The 22,113-nt window shown below is 39.0% G+C and overlaps 1 protein-coding gene across 9 annotated transcripts in view; it reads right to left on the reverse strand.

The window, feature by feature from the left end:
* Positions 1–5,564: 5,564 nt before the first annotated feature.
* Positions 5,565–22,113, reverse strand: part of LOC133554542 (rho GTPase-activating protein 4-like) — a 29,492-nt gene continuing 12,943 nt past the window's right edge. For 4 of the 9 annotated variants that reach the window (XM_061903450.1, XM_061903444.1, XM_061903449.1 and 1 more), the window contains exons 2-22: positions 18,436–18,525; positions 18,004–18,175; positions 17,746–17,935; positions 17,610–17,672; positions 17,411–17,536; positions 17,208–17,336; positions 14,523–14,744; positions 11,369–11,470; positions 11,090–11,263; positions 10,881–10,965; positions 10,756–10,783; positions 9,027–9,126; positions 8,874–8,934; positions 8,730–8,807; positions 8,514–8,642; positions 8,344–8,449; positions 6,754–6,981; positions 6,644–6,690; positions 6,348–6,573; positions 6,226–6,268; positions 5,565–6,098 (exon numbers count right to left, since the gene is read on the reverse strand). In XM_061903450.1, the coding sequence (XP_061759434.1) occupies positions 5,949–6,098; positions 6,226–6,268; positions 6,348–6,573; positions 6,644–6,690; positions 6,754–6,981; positions 8,344–8,449; positions 8,514–8,642; positions 8,730–8,807; positions 8,874–8,934; positions 9,027–9,126; positions 10,756–10,783; positions 10,881–10,965; positions 11,090–11,263; positions 11,369–11,470; positions 14,523–14,744; positions 17,208–17,336; positions 17,411–17,536; positions 17,610–17,672; positions 17,746–17,935; positions 18,004–18,175; positions 18,436–18,502 (2,526 nt within the window). In that variant the 5' untranslated portion in view covers positions 18,503–18,525 and the 3' untranslated portion in view covers positions 5,565–5,948. Of the gene's footprint in view, positions 6,099–6,225; positions 6,269–6,347; positions 6,574–6,643; positions 6,691–6,753; positions 6,982–8,343; positions 8,450–8,513; positions 8,643–8,729; positions 8,808–8,873; positions 8,935–9,026; positions 9,127–10,755; positions 10,784–10,880; positions 10,966–11,089; positions 11,264–11,368; positions 11,471–14,522; positions 14,745–17,207; positions 17,337–17,410; positions 17,537–17,609; positions 17,673–17,745; positions 17,936–18,003; positions 18,197–18,435; positions 18,526–22,113 lie in introns of all 9 variants that reach the window. The other 5 variants (XM_061903443.1, XM_061903447.1, XM_061903448.1 and 2 more) reach the window with 3 other exon arrangements.

The raw sequence follows: 22,113 nt of genomic DNA on the forward strand, positions 1-22,113 counted from the left end.
CCATGAATTGATTAAAGGCCTACTGAAACCCACTACTACCCACCACGCAGTCTGATAGTTTATATATCAATGATGAAATATTAACATTGCAACACATGCCAATACGGCCTTTTTAGTTTACTAAATTACAATTTTAAATTTCCCAGGAGTTTCGTCTTCGAAACGTCATGTAATGATGACGTGTACGCAAGACGTCACAGGTTTTTAGGAAGTATGAGCGCTGCGCACACACATAGCTAAATGTCGTCTGCTTTAACGGAATAATTATACAGTTTTTTGGACATCTGTGTTGCTGAATCTTTTGCAATTTGTTCAATTAATATTGGAGAAGTCACAGTAGAAAGATGGAGTTGGGAAGCTTTAGCCTTTAGCCACACAAACACACAGTGATTCTTTCTTCAAAATTCCTGGAGGTGTAACTTTCCTATGGATCAGAGCGCGGTCAAGAGAACATGGATCCTACCGAATGTCAACCAGCAGGTTTCGGTGAGAAAATTGTGGTTAAAATGTCAGTTCTTACCAAAGAAAAGCTGAACTTGTGCCATCCGTAGCTGCCGTTTGACTCCTCTGAGACATTGACGTCAAGACACCCGTGGAGACACCCTACCGACTATCAGTTACTATTAAACTCACTAAAACACTAGCAACACAATAGAAAGATAAAGGGATTTCCCAGAATTATCCCACTAAATGTGTCTAAAAACATCGGAATCCGTCCCAATGCAATCGCATTTTTTTTTTATTTTATTTATTTATCTAACTTTTTATTAATTTTCTTTCTAGTCCGTCGCTATTAATATCCTCAAACACACATTTTTCATCCTCGCTCAAATTAATGGGGAAATTGTCGTTTTCTCAGTCCGAATAGCACTTTTTGTTGGAGGCTCCCATTAAAAACAATGGGAATATGTGAGGAGCCATCAACATGCGACGTCATCGTCTGCGACTTCTGGTAGAGGCAGGGCTTTTCTCTTAACACAGAAAGTTGCGAACTTTATCGTGGATGTTCTCTACTAAATCCTTTCAGCAAAAATATGGCAATATCGCGAAATGATCTAGTATGACACAGAGAATGGACCTGCTATCCCCGTTTAAATAAGAAAATCTCATTTCAGTAGGCCTTTAACGTGGACCCCGACTTAAACAAGTTGAAAAACTTATTCGGGTGTTACCATTTAGTGGTCAATTGTAGGGAATATGTACTGTACTGTGCAATCTACTAATAAAAGTATCAATCAATGAAAAACAACATTCACACTCACATTCACACACTGTAGGGCCAATTTAGTGTTGCCAATCAACCTATTCCCAGGTGAATAATTTTGGGGGTGGGAGGAAGCCGGAGTACCCGGAGGGAACCCACGCAGTCACGGGGAGAACATGCAAACTCCACACAGAAAGATCCCGAGCCCGGGTTTGAACTCAGGACCTTCGTATTGTGAGGCAGACGCACCTCTATTAATTCATACCGTGCAGCCCACGGTCAAGTCAAAATTCTGAAATAAAATGTCAAATGCATGACAAAGTTATAATTATGAGACATAAAAAGCTATTCTCACAATTTTGATTTTTTAATCTCACCATTAGACTTTATCTTGGTGTTTATTTCCATTGGCAGGAATAACGGGCCTCCATTAATTGTTTGATTGAAACTTGTATTAGTATATTGCACAGTACAGTACATATTCCGTACAATTGACCACTAAATGGTAACGAATAAGTTGTTCAACTTGTTTAAGTTGGGGTCCAAGTTAATCAATTCATGGTAAAATTCATGATGTCTGGCAAGTGGCAAATATATTTTTATGATCACAATGCTACGATTCTGAAAGACTGTCTCAGTAATGTTTTATAATTACTGCTCTGTACAGCGTGGTTATCATACTTGTTTTGTTTTTTAATCACTTAAAAAAAGAAATACAAATAAAATACAAAATATACAAATTCTGAGAGGAGGTGAAAGATCACACTGATTTAAAAGGGATTAGACTTTGCCTATCCTTTACAATCCCTCTATGTAAGACAACATATGTTATTTCTTTATTTTGTACATTCTATTTTTTAGTATACGGCAAGCATATGGGCCGATCCCGCACGTGGGTGCTTCTGGGCCCGAGCACCCATGTGGGATTGATGACAACTTTCAATCTTTAAAATCATTTTTGAAAAATCAATCTTGTACTTAATTTTGTGGCGAGTTTGGTCCTTTTTTCCAAAATAATACATCAAATGGGATATTAACTTCGATGAATGTCTTATTTTTTTGATACACAAACACACTGAGCATCACTGGCAGAAATGTAGATCGGCGCCTAATGAAGTGGTTAACAATTGAGCTAATGGGAGTCATCTAGTGCGCCCATAAAGCCCTCTAAAAACCGCCGACAATACTCTATTTACGTTTCCTGAGCTGAGAATCAATCAAATGTGAGCAATATTGTTATAAGAGCTAACGCAGAGGAACTACTTTTAGTGGCGCTGTTATCACATAAAGTTAATTTGCGGATTGTAAATCATGCCTCTCCCTTGTATAGCAGAGTTGCAATAAACCAAGAAGTTGATCACCTTCGACATTTAACTTCAACCCAGAGATGGAGAGAAAGACGCCTGCCTTTTTTCTGCGTGCGATTTACGATTAATTCTTAATTTAAATGGGATGATATAAACATCCCATTATCCTGCATCTTAGTGAGAGCAGACATTGTACAGTAAGTTGTTGTTTTATTATGTTAGTAGTTTGTATTTTATGTTTAGTTCTTAGAAATACTGCTTATAACTCAGCTTCTGAAATTCGTAGCTAATTCTCCTTATATTCAGTCTACAAAATATAAGGTTCTAGATCAGGGGCCGGGAACATTTTTGGCTGAAAAAGCCATGAAAGCCAAATATTTTAAAATGTATTTCCGAGAGAGCCAAATAATATTTAACACTGAATAAAACTAAATACGTGCATTTTTAAGTACGACCAACATTTTTAGAGTATAATAAGTCTTGTTCTTTTTGATAACATTGTTTTTTTGAAGCTAACCGATAATAAATAAACAACTTCTTACCATGAATGGGAGATCTAGAAAACGGATGGATGGATTAAAATGCATGAGAATGTTTTATATTTTGAACGTCATTTTAAACACTGTGAATGCAGCAGAGATAGGCTCCAGCACCGCCCGGTAGAAAATGGATGGATGGATGGATTACCAGCGGAATTATTCATTACTTATCGTGTTAAGCAATGTCAGCTAAGATTTATCCAAGAGCCAGATGCAGTCATCAAAAGAGCCACATCTGGCTCGAGAGCCTTAGGTTCCCTACCCCCGTTCTAGATCATCATTTGTCTATAAGTACTCTTTAAAGTATCTCATGAAGTTTGCTATGATTAGTAGTTTTTGAAGGACATGTCGAATGTTGTGATGCAACTTGAATTGTTGCGCCGCTGTAATGCTTAAAATGACCAAAATTACATTTGGTCATTTTGAAATGTGGGCCAATACTTTACAGATACTGTAAAATGATTGTTCATGTTTTCAGTCAATACAGATTGTCCTCCTATTGCATTATGTTGTGCATTACAAACTCAGAAGCGATTCAGCTGTTGACGCAAAAGCTATCTTATCACGCTTATTGAAGTCTTACTACGCTAGGAAAACTGTTCCTCAGCGTTTGCTTACAAAAATGTTGCATATTGCTAACTTGTGCAACAAACTGCAACTGAGACTATATTTTTTGCCACGACTGTGGCTGCACGGTGTTAGCAATCAGATCATGCAAATTTTCTACAAAGCTATTTTAGAAAGCCTAATCATATGCGGAATTACAGCGTTGTTTGGTAACCTAACTGTACAATTGAAAACCTGATTGGCAAACATGCACAAAACAGCAATGAAAAGATTCATGGTATGAAAAGTGTACATTAATACATTTGTATAACCAGGCAGTTGACACAAACAAATCTATTCAGATTCCACTCACCCACTGCCCTCAGAATACAAACTTCTCCTATCAGAAAGAATACATCATATACCAAAGTGCACAACAAACCATCTCAAATTACTTGTTCCAGCTTCTATCAAGCTGTTGAACAAAGCAAAAAAAATTGCAATTGTGCAATTAACACCTAGCACTTTTCTGGTATACTTTATATTATATAAAATCTCTATGTCCCCTTGTTGCCATTTATGATACTGTATTTGCTGTTTTTAGCCCTGCATTGTTAGTTTGTTCAAATGTCTGTGTTTTTATGAGATTATCTTGTATGCCTTTTTAATGAATAATGTAACAGAATGCCAAAGAGACATTTTAACGTGACAACAAAGTGTACCGCTTCACGGTGGCAGAGGGGTTAGTGCGTCTGCCTCACAATACGAAGTTCCTGCAGTCCTGGGTACAAATCCAGGCTTGGGATCTTTCTGTGTGGAGTTTGCATGTTCTCCCCGTGAATGCGTGGGTTCCCTCCGGGTACTCCGGCTTCCTCCCACTTCCAAAGACATGCACCTGGGGATAGGTTGATTGGCAACACTAAATTGGCCCTAGTGTGTGAATGTGAGTGTGAATGTTGTCTGTCTATCTGTGTTGGCCCTGCGATAAGATGGCGACTTGTCCAGGGTGTACCCTGCCTTCCGCCCGATTGTAGCTGAGATAGGCGCCAGCGCCCCCTGCGATCCCGAAAGGGAATAAGCGGTAGGAAATGGATGGATGGATGGAACAAAGTGTACCCTCACCTGACACTGATTTAGAGGCAGAATTATTTGCTCCCATTACCTGCATTGCCAGCCACCAAGAACTAGACACATTTTAAAAACTATACTGGAAAAAAAAGTAACTATTTGTCCCTCCTAAAGATTGTGAACGATAGACAATACTGCCCTCCAAAATTGCAGGTCCCCTTAAAGACAGCGTAAAAAATATTCAGCGACTGTCCACTAGATGGCAGAATACATCCTTTGAAAGTATTTCAGCTTTATTACTATCCTTGGTGTAATTTATAAAGTGAATCACACATGGTATCACTGTAAGAAATATTCCTAATCGATATTCTTTTTAAATCATCTTCTAACATTCAACTGTTGAAATAATTTCAGACAAATTGTCCGTTTTGCATAATGCTAATGAAATATTAAATACATTTGGTACTGGACGGCGTGGCGCAGTGATAGAGTGGTTATGCGCAACCCGAGGGTCCCTGGTTTAATCCCCACCTAGTACCAACCCGTCACGTTCGTTGTGTCCTTGAGCAAGACACTTCACCCTTGCTCCTGATGGGTGCTGGTTAGCGCCTTCAATGGCAGCTCCCTCCATCAGTGTGTGAATGTGTGTGTGAATGGGTAAATGTGGAAGTAGTGTCAAAGCGCTTTGAGTACCTTGAAGGTAAAAAAGCGCTATACAAGTACAACCCATTTATCCTTATTTATTTACTTCCGAGGATGTCGTAGTCGTAGTGGTTTGTACAGTCCTTTGAGACATTTGTGATTTAGGGCTATATAAATAAACATTGATTGATTCTTTAAAGTTTCACCCACAAAAAATTCTTAGTGTATGTGAGGGTCAATCACTTTATCCCCAAAAGGTTGTGGCAGAACAAACATTTATTTGGCATATTTTCCAAAATATACAAACAAATCAGCGGGTGTAAATTTGTACAAATAAGTATATACATATTTCTTACAATTAATTTTCACAGTTTCAACACTTGCAATTTATTGTGGTAAACATTTGATTAAGTAACATGAGCTGTCTAAAACCAGAACCCTTAACAGCTGTAGAGAGCGATAAGAGAGACAAATTGCAATTTCAAGTATTCCACAGGTATCATGTTGTCCTGAAACTCTTCTGTTGCACAAACAAGCAGAAAAAAGCAACACAGATCCCAGTTTTCCCTCTAATCTAACAGTTGTGTGACTAAGGAGCAGGTGTACCCTTAAATGTCCAGTACGGCTCCCTCATTCTCTCACCTAGTGTCCTTCACGACTGCATTTCTTCTGAGCCGTCTGGCCAGAGGGAGAGGAGGCGGTGTCGGTGGAAGAGGAGGAGGTAGAGGTCTCTTGCAGCGTGTGCTTGGAGACAAGCTCCTTGAAGACTGAGTTCATCTGGCGACAGACCTCCTGGTGTTAAATAAAGCATGATGAGAAGGGATATACTGTATGTACTTTGTATTCAGCTGCATAGGACTTACTAAATCCATATTCAACCCATTTATAGGGCAACTTTATTTTCAAAGACTGAACAAACCTTGTCTACTTGAACTGCATCTTCTGGGGAGGAGTGCAACTGTCTATAGGACAAAAAAGATGCATTAAAAAAAAAAAGGTCCATACACAAACAGTTGACTTTTGAGAGTGATTGTCACTTACTCTCTGCGTGCATATCCAGGAGAGTGGATCCTTCTCGGACGCCCCTGAGGCCCAGTGGGTATGTGGAGGACAATCTTTGCACCTGAAGGGATACTAACCCCTGCTGCTGGTCCTGATGCTGACCTACGGTGTTCGCCAAGGCCTCCCTTACTGGATTTGGAACCCTCTGTCCTTTTCGGTCCTGTGGCCGAGTTGCTGCGATTCACCAACTGCCCCGCTTCCATTTCTGTTGCACGTCATATTTAGACATCAATCTAATGTTTAAAGAACCTTACAGATAAACTCATTGACTTTACCATGAGCAGACTCTGCCTCCCCTTCACCTTCCTCAGCTATGGCATCACTGAGGAAAAAATAATCAGAAAGTGTGACAACCATTTTGGTCTGTCCACAGCTCGTGTCTTACCAGTCATCTTGCTCCTGTGTCATGCACTTCTCATACACAGGACCTTTGACCTCGCTCTGGCTAGGAAAGATGCTCTCGTGTTGAACGATAAAGCTCTTTACCAGGGCGTTGATCTGAGGTTGCAGGGTGACCATGTCCTCGTCGTTGGACCCTTGGACCAGACTGGGGCCAAAACAGACGGCGAGGTTGTACGGCTGCATCATGTTCTCATCGCTGTATTGAGACACGCTGGGCAAGAAAGTGGGGGGAAAAAAAAGTAGACAAAAATTCAAATTAGCTATAATGCATAAACTTAATTCAGTATACTAAAGCATTTTATTGGACACTCAAGAATATGAATAATAATAGATTAGATGTATATAGCGCTTTTCTAGACACTCAAAGTGCTTCACAGAAGTGAGAACCCATCATTTATTCACTCCACAATCACACCTGGTGGTGGTAAACTCGATTTGTAGCCACAGCTGCTCTGGGGTAGACTGACGGAAGCGTGGCTGCCAGTTTGCGCCTACGGCCCCTCCGACCACCACCCATCATTCATTCACCAGTGTGAGCGGCACTGGGGGCAAGGGTGAAGTGTCCTGCCCAAGGACACAACTGCAGAGGTTGTGTCCGATGGCAAGAGGCGGGGAGCCAACCTGCAACCCTCAAGTTTCTGGCACGGTGGCGATGACGCCAGAGACAGGCAGACAGACTTGAGTAACGTTTGACAATCTTATCCATAAACACGCTAAACTTCATATAAAGTCTGCCGTTCTTAAATCAAATGTTTTGCTTATTTTAGTACCAATATTTGTTGGATTGATGCCTATCTTCCGGAAAGCCAACTAGACGTGTCATGTTCATAAATTGAGACAAACAGGTCTGTGGACGGGACTCTCACTGCTGTCTTGGAGCCACTATGGATTGAACTTTCACAGTATCATGTTAGACCCGCTCGACATCCATTGCTTTCGGTCCCCTAGAGGGGGGGGGGTTGCCCACATCTGAGGTCCTCTCCAAGGTTTCTCATAGTCAGCATTGTCACTGGCGTCCCACTGAATGTGAATTCTCCCTGCCCACTGGGTGTGAGTTTTCCTTGCCCTTTTGTGGGTTTTTCCGAGGATGTTGTAGTCGTAATGATTTGTGCAGTCCTTTGAGACATTTGTGATTTGGGGCTATATAAATAAACATTGATTGATTGAACTTGCTGAGCAAGTAGTTTAATGTAGTTGAATTTTAGGAATATAAATCAATATTTTGATTAAATCGTTACACCCCTAGTAAATACAGTACATTAATACATTGCTTCATAAAACTTCTGTAGTTGTTGGTAGTACATGTTTTGTTTTTCATACAATATTTTTGATCTCAAAGTTTTTTATTTCAAAAGGCATGCTGCATGTTAAAATTGTGCTGTTTTGAGGGCGTTGGTTGAATTTGTTTTTCATTTCAATGGGAAATGTTGATATGAAATACAAGGGTTTTAAAGTAGGAGCTCCATCACAGAACAAATTAAGCCCATAAGTTGAGGTACTACGGCATTGTAAATGAAATGCACTAAATGGAAACCTCGTACTTACTGGCACTAAATGGAAACATCGTACTTACTGGTGAAGAAAAGCAAAGAGGTATCTCATGACAATGATGACCGGCTCAGGATAGGAAGAGATGACCGTTTTTAGTTTGTCGGCTCTCTCCGTCTCGTTTTTTGTCTCTGAGAGACAAAAAGAAATGATAGTAAACCTATTTGACAATCACAAAAACTTAAGCATACTTACGTGCGTACTCCAGCAGCTGACTGATGCTGTCTATTGGGAAAAGAGGGTTCTGCAAATTCCTAAAATACAGTTTGAGCACTCCAGCAACAGAGTCCAAGTCATATTTGTGCTCAGCCAGAGGGTCCTCTCCTGCACACCAAATAAACTTAATCAACAAAAAACATACTTGTGCCTATACAGACGCAAAAATAGATCATCCATCCATCCATTTTCTACCTCGCTCAAATGCATCCCTCAAGTTGTTGACCTCCACCTGAGAGCCTGACACCCTAAATATGCCTTCATGGTGAAGACCTGAGAAAAACATAACAGTTTTTCCATGAACACATGCTCACAGTCTATGGTTGTGTCCCTCCTTACCATTAAGGTTGATGAAACGAATGCAACTTTCCACAACAGCTGGAATCTGCTGACCGGATGCCTGCAGGATATGGAAAAACACAAAACAATCAAACTGCAACTTCACTGGACATATCTGTCATATTCTATAAAAATGCCAAGTGTCATTATTACCTGTGTGAAAGACAACATATCACCGTTGAAAAGTTTTTGGTTGTGCAACAAATTCCCACCGGAGGGAATTTTACGAACACGTGTGGACTTCCCGTTGTGTCTGTTGAAAGATACGATATATCAATACATTTTATTTTTCATACAGCAAAGCAATATTTTTTCACTCTGATATAAAAATGAAACCGTTACAGACTACCACATTTTCTTGATTTTTTTATATTTTATAGCCAAAAATTTGCCATTTGAAATGACTTTAGTTCTGTGTCATGTCTGTTATCTGTTTTTTTTCTACAAAATTAAGCAACATCCTCAGATTTTGGTGATTCCATAATTTTTGTAGTATATAAACACTATATTTACAACAGACTGGTGTTTTACATTTTAGGTTAGTGACTTTAGAGCTTTATAAACTAAGAAATATACAGTATATTAGACAAGTCAAGGCAAAGTCCAGATACATTAGAGAATTCTTAAATCTTTTAAATATTAGTTAGTTGGAATGTGTTCATCATTTTTTCAAAACAGAGTTGTTTCATCTGCTAATTGACTATTTCCGTGCCGCCAGGGACACACACTTTGGGAATTCCCACCTTGATTAGGAAACTTGGAGTTGTGCCTGAAACTCCTACACACAACTATTATTATTACCATTAAGTCCTCTAATTATGTCCCAAAACTTGCAGTGTATTTCAGCACGAGAAAAAGAAAGTAATATTCTAGTGAGTGAAGCATTTGATAAAAGTCAAAGAGCAGAAGACCATCATGTGTAATTAAATCCCTGTATTCAATAATGTCACTGACAGTCTTATGTTATGAATGGAGCATCCTTGGAGGAATCCTAATTGTGTGTAAAAAGCGGAGATATTGTACCATGTGCCTGAGACGGTGCCGAATATGTCAAGAAAACACTTAAGACATGGCACAAAGTTCCAAAACTTCTACAGAAATATCTACAAACATGTCAATAAAAACTGAAAAGAAGACCAAAATTTATGTTTTCATATTCCCACATCGGAATGGGAAGTAGCGATTTTAAAGACAGGACCACGGACTGTCCTGTAAGAAAATCTGTACCATGATGCGTGACCTAATCCCTATTTGTCTCCACTTTCGTATCATATATGTGCATATAAATATTTGTATATGCAGACATCAGACCTAGTTGTGCCATGTCTAAGATATTTTCTGTGTAGGGCTCCAAATAAATTTTACTTAGACCCAGATCCACATGTATACCTGCTCTTACTTAAAAAATAAAAAATAAACTTCCTGTGCCAGACTAAGAAAAACTGTCTATTTTTCCATTTTTGTTTACTTTGGATATTATTCATCTTTCTTTTCAGAACCAAAAGAAAAACTTTTTTTTTTCCAATTTTCTTTTTTGTATTTCAAAACAAAACAAAAAAACGCTTTTTGTTTTTAAATATCCCTTTATGAAAATAAAACTAAAATACTAAAACATACACTGACTCATTTGAGACAGCACTGTTTACATTTTAACCAACTTTGCGAGCTCTCTGTCTGAAGTGCTTTTATTCAACTTGGTGACCTTATTTAGCCACAGGCAACAAAAAAAACTCGCAGGATGTTGCATTACCGTTCTAAACCACTGCCACCACAATATTTGAATTGAAACCTCCATGACTGGGTCAAAATAATTCCGCATTAAAATAGTTGTAAAGGCAGCTCTTAGGTGTACCTAATGAAGTGTCTTGTGAGTGTATATTACCTCGGTTGATGCCTGTTTGAGACTTCCTCTAGGAAAGGGGGAATAGAAAACATATTAGAAGTAGGTCAGTTAAAAAAACACAATGTCGGTCTTGTTTAGTTCACAAGAAAATGCATAAGCAATACCTTTCTCCACAGCCACTTTAAGCAGGTCATGTTTGGCTTGCAGCTTGGATACCAAAGAGCTTCCAACAAGGAACTCTTTTACTCTCTGTTAAACAAAGTGGCAGTCGTCTGTTTTCATTAACGGTTGCTGCGGTTTTGACCATCACCGCCAATGACCCAAACCACAACAAAAACCTTGTCTACAGGCTGTCAGTGTAGTCTAAACTCACAGTAAAGTATAGATTTTCTATTTCCTGCTGGTTGGCCCTGCGCCGGGCCACATTGGGACGAACTGACTGGCTCTCAGTGTTCTCCTCTTGCGATGTGCCGCTGCTCGGCTCCAAATCTACGTCACTGATTGTCTCCAACAGGGAGGACTGGGCTGCTAACATGCTCTTATTAACCTGTGACAGAAGGCAGGTTTATTTTGTTGAGTAAAACTGTTTGGTAAAACCACCAACTTTATTTATAAGCCTCGACCACAATGGACAAATGAAATGACACTTTACCTCCTGGGTTTCCTCTGTGACGGCTCTCAGCCTGGTTTGGATCTGTTTGAACCTGGTCTCCAGCTCACACCTCATCTCATTTTCTGCGCTAATCTCAGAAACCTTTAATTCATCGAAATAATGGTAGAAATGACAAATGCAATAGGGTATATATAGATGGAAAACAGTGTGAAGCTGCAGTGTTTATGGATCTAACAAAAGCATTTTACACAATTAACCTTAATATGTTCATTTGGTATGGCGTTAGAGGGTTAGTATTGAACTGGGCAAGAAGCTACTTAACCAACTGGAAGCAATATGTAAAGCTAGGCGAACACCCCTCTACAGCATTAAATATATTTTGTGGCAAACCCAAAGGATCAATACTGTGACCAAGGTTTAATCTGTATAAAAACAACACTTGTAAGGTTACAAAGGACTTAAAGTTAGTATTATTTGCAGACCATACGACTGAATTTTTTTCCTGAAAACACACAAAATCGAATATAAATAAAATAAATTAATATTCTCTTGATGGTTCAACAGACGGAGTAGACATTGAAATCAAATTTTTATGCGTAAGAAATGTAAACTGAGCATCTCAAGTATACAACCTAAAATGTTTTTTCTCCATTTACTGGTTTATTATGGAGTTATAGAAAATTTGTTTTACATGCTATTTTTGGAAAAAAATAAACTCAAGTAAAAAATTCAATTGAGCAAATACTGTATAAATGTATTTGGTGCTTGAGTGATGTGTCTGCATGGTTGCCATTATTCATACGTGCAATAAATAGAAATTTCTTCACAGGCCGACCACTGTGCTGCCTTACTGGCTTTCTAGTTTCCGCAAACTATCTGCGCATTCAGTTTCTTTCCCCTCTTCGCTTACACAAGTTTTGACACAACGTTATGTTTGTGCCAAAAAGTTAACAAATCAGAGAAGTGGACACATATACTGGATTATTACCAAATTTGAGCACAGTTTGTTATTTGGCTGTTTGGTCTTCAATTAAATCACTTTTTACTTTGCGGACAAATCTATAAAAATGTTTATAAAACGTTACCGACAAAGGTTTAAATAACCAAATAAATAGAACAGCTTACCTCTGTGGTTGTGCTGCACCAAGTTGTTGTTGGTCCTCATACAGGATTCCATTAGCGAGAATCCTTCCAGGATAAGGTAACAAGCGATCTAGTTGCTTGAATTCAAAATGACATGACGTCTGGTTTATTGAATACGCGCGGTGGTCAAGTCAGCGTCTGTTCTCAATGGGCACTTGGTGCCATTTATCCTTACTAGAAGACATATGCCCTATGTTTGTGTAGTTTTCAGCAGTACGAACCATTTAAATAGCTTCAGAGTTCCCGGAGAGGTAATCAAGAATGGCAAAAAAGTGTAAGATTTAATGAAAAACGACAACAAGTACCACACACTCCAGTACAAGGCAGCAGAGCCGAAGAATGCATGACTTTTCAGTGATCACTCCTTTAAAGGTTTGTTAGATATATGTTTAATGATTAGTGGTTCCCATTTAAGTATTGTCTTGATAACATTTGTATCTTTTGAAACACATTTTTGCTACGAGTTTTCCTGAAAGCACCAACTTGGCAAGTCTAAATAAAATAAATCAAATGTAAGCAAAACCTAAAATATTTAAGCTTTTACCAAAAGCAACAATCATAAAAGAAGATTTCCGCACTACAATGTTGACATCTATAGCTATATTTTTATAAAGATGGGGAAAAACACACATACTCGTAAACGGCGCGGGCAACAAACACGGCAGTGGACACAAAGTTAAATCAGGAAATGCAACCTTACCAGAGCAAAAACAATTTATATTTATCCAGGAGAGTCCTGATACCAATTTCCATGACCCAGCCACACACAAAAAAGTTGTAGACCTCCATGCTTTTACAAGTTTCCATCCGTTTTGTCACATAGAATGATGTTTGTATCACACAATAGTTTGATATGTTTGGGAACTCCACCGACGAATAATCCCCTATAGAGAAATCTTTTTTTGGGGGCTAAAGTATAGAGATCTATTCCATTGCATAGTTGGATGTTTTGCTTGTATTTGCAGGAAGATATAGGCCACGGGAACCCAACCAACGGATAATCCTTGAAATCACTGGACAAATCTTTGATAACGTATAGGGGTAGATTCCATCGTATAGTTGTATTTTTTCCTGGTATCTGCTTTTAGTGGTAAGATCTAGGCCCCTTGCGTACTCTGTTCTCACTATGTTTGCTGCACAATCGCCATGTTGGTTTGGTGGCTCACCACTTCGTTTACTTTAGTTCAAAAGTCACGTCAGTGATTACAACCTATTATCCCTAAGGCATTAGTTCACGGCTAATGCAGTCCTAAATGAAGAACAACAACTTTGTATGAAGAACAACATCAACTTGGTGCTACACGACCCCACAGATAAGTTGTTTAATTTATTTGGTTATTTCAACCTGAAAATAGTGGGAAATGTTTTAGAAAATGTGGTAAAGAGTTATTTTTGTGTCTGCAATGTAACGAGTGATCAATTTGGAGACCAAATAGTCAATCATAATGTATGATTTATTGCCGTTACATTTGTGCTTTTTTTAGCACAAATGTCAAAACTTGCAAAACAAAAACTGGATGTGCGGAGTGGAGAGGCTACGAGAGAGAGAACACAGGACGTAAGAGCACAGCGGTCTGCCTGTGCGGAAAGCAGTACTGTAATAACTGCATGTTAATATGGATAGTAGCCAACCTTTAGATACTTTAAACATAAAATACATTTATATTCGCTCAAACTAATTTATTTTTCATTGAATTTAATTTGATCTTTTTTTATTTTCCAAGCATGTATGTGCTAACAAAGTATTTTTTTCCCTGCTCAAAATCTGCCTTTGTGACCTCAAAATTCAGGCACAATCATAATTTCAAAGTATTTGTTTGTGTTGCAGAGTGAGCACAGAAAGTGAACAAGTGAATGTGTTGGAAATTGCTATGAAATGGAAAAGGTGTAGGATTAAATAAGCTTTGCTTCTCTGTGCTACTCTTCAGACATGTTGTAATTTTATGCAAGTTCAAAATAAACTAATACCATAACCTACAGAACCAAACAATGCAATCATTAAACCTCCACATAAAAGACAGACTTGTCCATGCTGCTATGGGACACCCACCTGGTCGCCATCGTGTGGCTGGTAAGTGAAGCGAAGGGGCATACAAAATGTGTTGTGGTGATCCTGCAGCAGAGTGTCTCTGTCTTGACGCTGGTCCAATCCTGACACCGAGCCCTGCAGTTTCTGCAGGCCTGAGCTCAGGTTCTGCTGGAACTGGCGCCGACTGGACAGATAGGTTTGCATTACTCTGCCCAGAGACAGGTGGTAGCCGACATCTGTACACTGGGGGAGAAGCAGACATTGTTAAAAACATCAATGAATGGACCCTGAGGCCAGTTTGTATTTTGGGAAAGTGAGACGGGGTTCATCATTGCTTCCATATTCTTATTTGGGATTTAACAATACTTAAATAACTACATATCACTAGAATGTCTCAAACTCAATATACAGTAACTGGGCTGCACCTTGCATTCACTTCCAAATCCCATTTTAACCTTACAACTAAATGTTTTAACTACCTTTACCAGAAGCAAAATTAATCCTTAGCTGTAGTAAGCCTTTTTGTAAATATAACATTTTATGTAAAAACTATCTGTGTTGGCCCTGCGATGAGGTGGCGACTTGTCCAGGGTGTACCCAGCCTTCCGCCCGATTGTAGCTGAGATAGGCGCCAGCGCCCCCTGCGACCCCGAAAGGGAATAAGCGGTAGAATGGATGGATGGATGGAACTTTATGCGTTTCGACACTTGAGTCCCAGGAGACACTTCCACTTGCTTATAGAAAGTTGCTCTTTGTGTGTTTGTTGTGCTGTAATTTTTGCGTTTGCCCCTTTATTGCGTGAAGGCCAAAGGCATTCCCTCATATGCTTTTCATCTATTTATTGTGTCAAAGCCCATAAACATTCACATGTATGTTATTCCGCACCAATGGGCAGTCACACATGTTATTCCACACCATTTTTCACCAAACTATTCTTCTTTGGTTGTCCGTCCCACATCGGATTGATCCTGTTTGAACGTCAAAACATTCAGCACGTGTGCCCTTTCAACGAATCTTTTAAATAACTTACCGCCTCTACTGTAATTCTTAATCTTCCAGTATTTTCCCCCATTTTTTTCTGCTTCTTCTCCCCATCTTTTGACTAATTTCAACTGTTCCACCATTAAAATGTGCGTCTTAGTGAGGACAAAAAAACAGTCGCTCTATTAAAGCCAAAACATTCCCAGCTTTTACGGTATTCATGCTTTTCTAAAATATTGGACAATAAAATGAAAGAATGGATGGACAATTGGTACACATTCCACCATTCTCACTTACGGTTGCCTTTTCCTTTACCCCTGAAAATAACATTGAATACAAGAAAAAATTCCACATTATCAGAGAATATTTTTTTTGAGTAAAAAACATTTAGTCTGAACATACCAAAAAAGCACTGCTTTTGTAGAAATGCTATCTGGATTGTGATGTCATTTTGACCTATTGCATTAAGATTAAACATTGACAGTAGTCTTTCTTTTTCGGTGAATAATTCTCAGAAGGATTTATTTGCAAAATACTAATGTTAATTTATGAAGGCACTATAAATTCAACTTTACGAATGTGTAACATACTTTGTGCAAAGCCTCACATTGGAATAATACTTAAATCCAGCAATGGCAGATCATGCAATACTGGATTACTACCAAATTTGAGCACAGTTTGTTATTTGTGACTAGAACCTCTATATCACACGTACCAGTGTAAGTTATGGTTTTGACTTTTTTTTTTTCCCCAAACGATAGCTTGTTTGCAAGTATACTATACAATCAGGCAACAATTTACGTAAAAATATGTTATTCATCCCAAAAATTTTCTGAAAATATTGTACTGTTGCAGCAAAACATTCTGGGTAATCAATCAATTCAACACTTCACAATCCAACTGTTTCTATCTTTCCTTCTATATTCCACAACCATTTCAACCAGCATTCTTCAATTTTATAACCATTCCTAACATTTTATTTTTTTTAAATGTTGCTATATATTAAAAATTAGCTGAAAAAGTTGTATCGTTGCCACAAATAATTCTTGGCAATTCGATGTCACTTTCAACGGCTAAATCGCTCTCTTTAACATTCAAAGTTGAACAATACTTTAACAACAAGGCAATCTGGCTGAGAGGATAATACCCGTGCTTATAACCTGAGTAATGTGTGTTTGAATCCAGGAAAGGACCAAAAGAATAAATTTTGGGGCAATTTTACATCTTTGAGTCTATCAGTTTCATTCAAACTATTATGACATACATTTATAATTTCTATATTCATGTTTCATTACAGTTTCTGATCTTTAAGATTTAAATAATTTCACAATTAAAACATTTCTAACATTCATTCTACGTCCCACTCGCATTTCAGTTAAGCTTCAGTTCCTCAATTTTCAAATTATTCCAACTGTTTATTCAAACTTGTTTCTAATTTGAATCTGCAGTCATTCAGCTTTTAATTTCAACTTCAGCAATTATTGGGGCATTCACACGCAATTTCTTCTGGGATTTCATAAACTGTAGTTGTAGTAAAGTGTTCTTTCTAATGGGATTGCCAAAATGTATTTAACTATAATCCGCTCTTGGTCTGTGGGCTGCTATTAAACTTAACTACGAAGTTAAGATGGGAAGTAATATTAAACACCAAAACAGGGCCACAAAAAAATCTTGTTTAGGGCCACACAGAGCCTCCAGTGGTAAGTGTGTCTCTTAATAACTCACATCAATGAGAGTAGAGAGGTCTTGGAGGTAGTACTTGTTCATGGAAGTGTTGGCTGCTGCAATGTTTAGCAGGTAATCATTCCTAGCCTTGCTGCACTTCAGGTAAATATCCTGGACTTTTCCTTGCCTCTGTAAGCACGTAAACCAAACAACTGTGTGAGCCTTCATTCAAACCCACCCAGAAACATGTTGTAGAGTATAACCTTCTCAATCAGTCTTTCCAGTTTTTTGGCGTTCTGCTTCTGCTTTTCCTCCTGTTTCTCAGCGTCCTTCAACTTCCCCTCTGCACACACGTAGTCAGCGTGGTATTGGTAGTACGTCCGCCATGCCTGCCCAGGCAGAGGCACATGAGTCATTACGCCCGTTTATTTAGTCAGAAAACCGGTTGGGTTTGTCACTTACGGTCTGAAGCTCTGTTGTAACCTTGAGCAGTCCGTCTTGAAGCTGAGTGCAGACCTCTTTGCTCTGCGTACGTCAAACGGAGTTCATGTTTATGTCAGGAGGTCGAAATGACAGTTAGAAATGTGGTTGCAGATACTTTGTGGTTTGATGCTTGCTTCATTACCTTTTTGGCAAGTCGCTGGGTGTACTCAAGGCAGTGTGTGAGGGGTTGGACGAGAAAGCTGCTGCAGCTCTCACTGAGCCCGTTGTGGTCCTTACTCTCTTGGCGAGTGTGGGACAGTAAAGCCAACCAGACCTGAGCCACAGAGTGAGTGCCGGGCTCCTTCCTAAGAAGAAGACAAGTCTTATTCGTGAAACGCCGACATGCAAGCACATGCATATCACCCTAAATCACCTCTTAATCCTGTTGGTGAACCTTTCAGCCAGTTTTTCCAAAGACCGGGAATACTCGCTTTCAATCTCACCCCGCCGCCGCAGGTAGTCTGCTAGATCTTGCAGCTGCTGGCTCTTCTGCTCCAGCTGCAAGTCCAGCACTTTCAGTTGGTCCACAAGCTGACACCGCACCTCTAAAATGAGGACAATGAGTGCTAAAGCAAAGCATAAAAAACAGTCTATGGATGTTCTCATTCATCCAGGTAATTGTATTCTGAGGGCATTCAATCAATCGCAACTGGACTGTTCCGTTTGTCTTTGAAGATGTTTGGCCGCTCATCCGTGCAGGCTTCATCAATTCATGTTCAGACTTACAGTAGATTTGTCAGATCCTCCATCTTGGAAGAATTGTGATGATAAAATGCCCTGAGCATACACAAAAGAACATGTTTACCTTTAATTTGAGTGTCGTAGTCCACCACGCCAACCTTGTCCTTCCTGAGCCTCACATGGGAAGCCATGGTTGCTCCAACCGGGTGGAGTTCTGTTGAATAAAGTGACTGGTTTATGCAAGCAGGATATTGTAATCTTAAGTAGACAATATTAGAATCCTCTTTTCCCCACGTCAATGCAGTTGGTCTGCCTTCTCTTGAACAGCACACAACATTAGAAAGCCATTTAACATGTGTTTCGGTCATGCTGCAGAGTAGCACAAAGGACAAAAATAGATCTTGGCAGCACCTCAGCTCGCCTAAAAATAAGGTCAACCACATGGTGCAAAGTTTTGTGTGGATGTTTTCTACAGAAGGTAGTAAGACCCTTTTAGTGCAACTGTACTTGTCTCCAAACCGGGGGTGCATAAGAGTTGCTGACATTGAAGAACTGAGGTTCAGTGAGGAAAATATTAATTCAAACATGTCCTATGACAATTTGAAGCAGAGCATGATCCCCTTTCAAGCAGTTTTCCATACTGTATTGAGATTAGACGACCCAATTTTTTTTAATTTTTTTTTTAAAAAGGGGTTGTATGATGATTTTAATCCTTCCTTGTGGTCTACGTCAGTGGTCCCCAACCACCGGGCCGCGACCTTTTGGATTCCGGGCCACAAAATAATTTATTATTTAATTTTATTTATTAAATCAACATAAAAAAACACAAGATACACTTACAATTAGTGCGCCAACCCAAAAAAAACTATTTTTTTCATGACAAAAAACAAAACAAAACAAAACAAAAAAAATACCACCCCTCGGGACAAATTATCAAGCATTGACCGGTCCGCAGCTACAAAAAGGTTGGGGACCACTGGTCTACGTGATATGTAAGACACGTATAAAGAGTATGGCTTACTAGGTTTCAAAGTTGGTAGTAAACATGTTGCCCTGTAGTCACGTGAGGGGCTTCAGACCCATCTGTTAGGAATTCCTCTGGCCATACTTTCCCCGATTGGTCAAAAGCCCCTCACATGCATAGGGCGCTGTCACGCCAAATTTCTTCCCCCCTACAAACCCCCTCACCCCCATTTACTTCCGGGGTCATGATTAATACAGACGTTTTGTTAACGCTACATTATAAAAAATATAACGTTATATTATAAAAACAGTTGTTTTCTTAACGCTATATTAAAAAAAAAGCTATGGGATGACGTAAGAGGAAACGTGAGGAAACGTGACCCTGGAAGTAAATGAGTCTTCCCATAGCTTGTGTTTGTAATTTTTTATTTATTTTTTAATCATTTTTTATAATATAGCGTTAACAAAACATTTATATTTTTTATAATATAGCGTTAACAAAACGTCTGTATTAATCATGACCCCGGAAGTAAATGGGGGGGGGGGAGGTTTTTGTAGGGGGGAAGAAATTTGGCTTGACAGCGCCATGTTTGCTACATAAGTAACATCCTGGCAACACACAGCTTTGATTACCACACATGGCTACCTAAAAATAGTATAAGTTAATTCCAGATGGTTAGTAATACCCATAATCATAACTACCATTATTCTAAGAAATTTCACTTGATCAAGCATTTTTTAAATATTCCACACTATAAAGTAATAAAAGTGTGTACAATTCATGCCGATATTGTATAGGATCTATATCGGTATTTGTCAATGCTGAAGGCTCCAATATCAGTTAAGTATAAGAAGTGAAAAAACTGAATAGGAGACTCCTAGTAAATGCTGTACATTAATATTAGATTACTTCTTGGGATGAGATTTATTGGCATCCAATCGACATCAAGAGTTTGATTAGTGCGATAACGTAACCGCAAGAGGCTCAGGTGGGTTTTTATCACTCTTTTCTTTTTAACAAAAAATCGTAAGGTACATTAAACATTTTTCCTATTGCAAGTTTGTCCTTAAATAAAATAGTGAACATACAAGACAACTTGTCTTTTAGTGGTAAGTATACAAACAAAGGCTCCTCATTTAGTCTGCTAACATATGCATTAACAAGTTTTGTAATTTTCCATTCTATTATTTTGTCAAAATTAATAGGGACAAGCGGTAGAAAATATTTACTTGTTCATTTGTTAATATCTGCTTACTTTCTCTTTTAACATGTTCTGTCTAAACTTCTGATAAAATATAATAATCATTTATTCTTCTGTTTTTTGATACTTTCACATTAGTTTTGGACGATACCAAAGATTTGGGTATCAATCCGATACCAAGTCGTTACAGGATCATACATTGGTCATATTCAAAGTCCTCATGTGTCCTTGGACATATTTCCTGAGTTTATGAACATAATATATATTAATAAAAAACTAAAGAAGATGTTATGGCAAAAAATAACGATGTAATCATAGTAGTATCGGGTAAATACACTTTTACTTGGTATCATTACAGTGGATGTTAGGTGTAGATCCACCAATGGCGTTTGTTTACATTTTGAAGCTGGTGAGCTACAGTGTGTAGTGAAACATGTTTAGCTATTCCTCGTCCTGCAGCGATGATACTTGTAAGAAACTTACTTTATTTGTCGCCATGAAGGCGAGGATTAGTGATTTAGAAGTAGCTAAAACACTGCCGACTGCCAATGGACTTTAGCCGCTAGCTCGCTAGCCATGTCTTAAGGCACCTCATCCTGAAGGTATTTCTGTGTTATAACGTCACCTTTATCGTGAGTTTTTAAGCGTCTGTTCTCCCTTTTCTGTGTACACACATTGTCTGCTCGTAAATACTCCGTGATTGTGGGCTGCCAAACATGCTCATCTGTTTGTAAACCAGCAATGTCATGATGTGACAACGACAGGGGAACAGTACTTTTTAGAGACGTTATAGTACAGAATATTACTCATTAGTATCATTGTACTACAATAATACCGGTATAAAAACAACTAGCAATAAATCTAACATCTTTTACTGATACCATTATAAAATGTAGTTGTGTTTAGAGACTTTACTTCTGTCCCTTGATGTCCCTGACGAAAGAGGCGAGCTGCACCAAGCATGACGTCACACTTACTTGGTGCTGCTGCTCCAATTTAACTTTCTCTACCTAAAAGCGACCAATGTCTTCTTAATATCTGCACACTTCGTCTGTCATCCATGTCTTTATGGACCTTTGTGCACTGGTGCAGAGTTATGTTGGAAGAGGAAGGGGCCCGCTCAAAACTGTTCCCACAAGGTTGGGAGCATGGAATTGTCCAAAATGTTTTGGTATTCTGGAGCATTCAGAGTTTCTTTCACTGGAACTAAGTGGCCAAGCCCAACTCCTGAAAAACAACCCCACACCATAATTCCTCCTCCACCAAATTTCACACTCGGCACAATGCAGTTCACAATGTAGCATTCTCCTGGCAACCTCCAAATTCTGACTCATCCATCAGATTGCTGGATGGAAAAATGTGATTCATCACTCCAGAATGCGTCACCACTGCTCTAGAGTCCTGTGGCGACGTGCTTTACAACACTTCGTCCGGCACTTTGCATTGGACTGATGTTTCGATGAAATGCAGCTGCTCGGCCACGGAAACTCAATCCATGAAGCTCTCTTCGTACTGTATGTGGCCTAATTGGAAGGTCACATGAAGTTTGGAGCTCTGTAGCAACTGACTGTGCAGAAAGTCGGCGACCTCTTTGCACTATGTGCTTCAGCATCCGCTGACCCCTCCTTAAATGATTA

Source organism: Nerophis ophidion, linkage group LG06 (assembly GCF_033978795.1).
Source record: "Nerophis ophidion isolate RoL-2023_Sa linkage group LG06, RoL_Noph_v1.0, whole genome shotgun sequence".
NCBI lineage: Eukaryota > Metazoa > Chordata > Actinopteri > Syngnathiformes > Syngnathidae > Nerophis > Nerophis ophidion.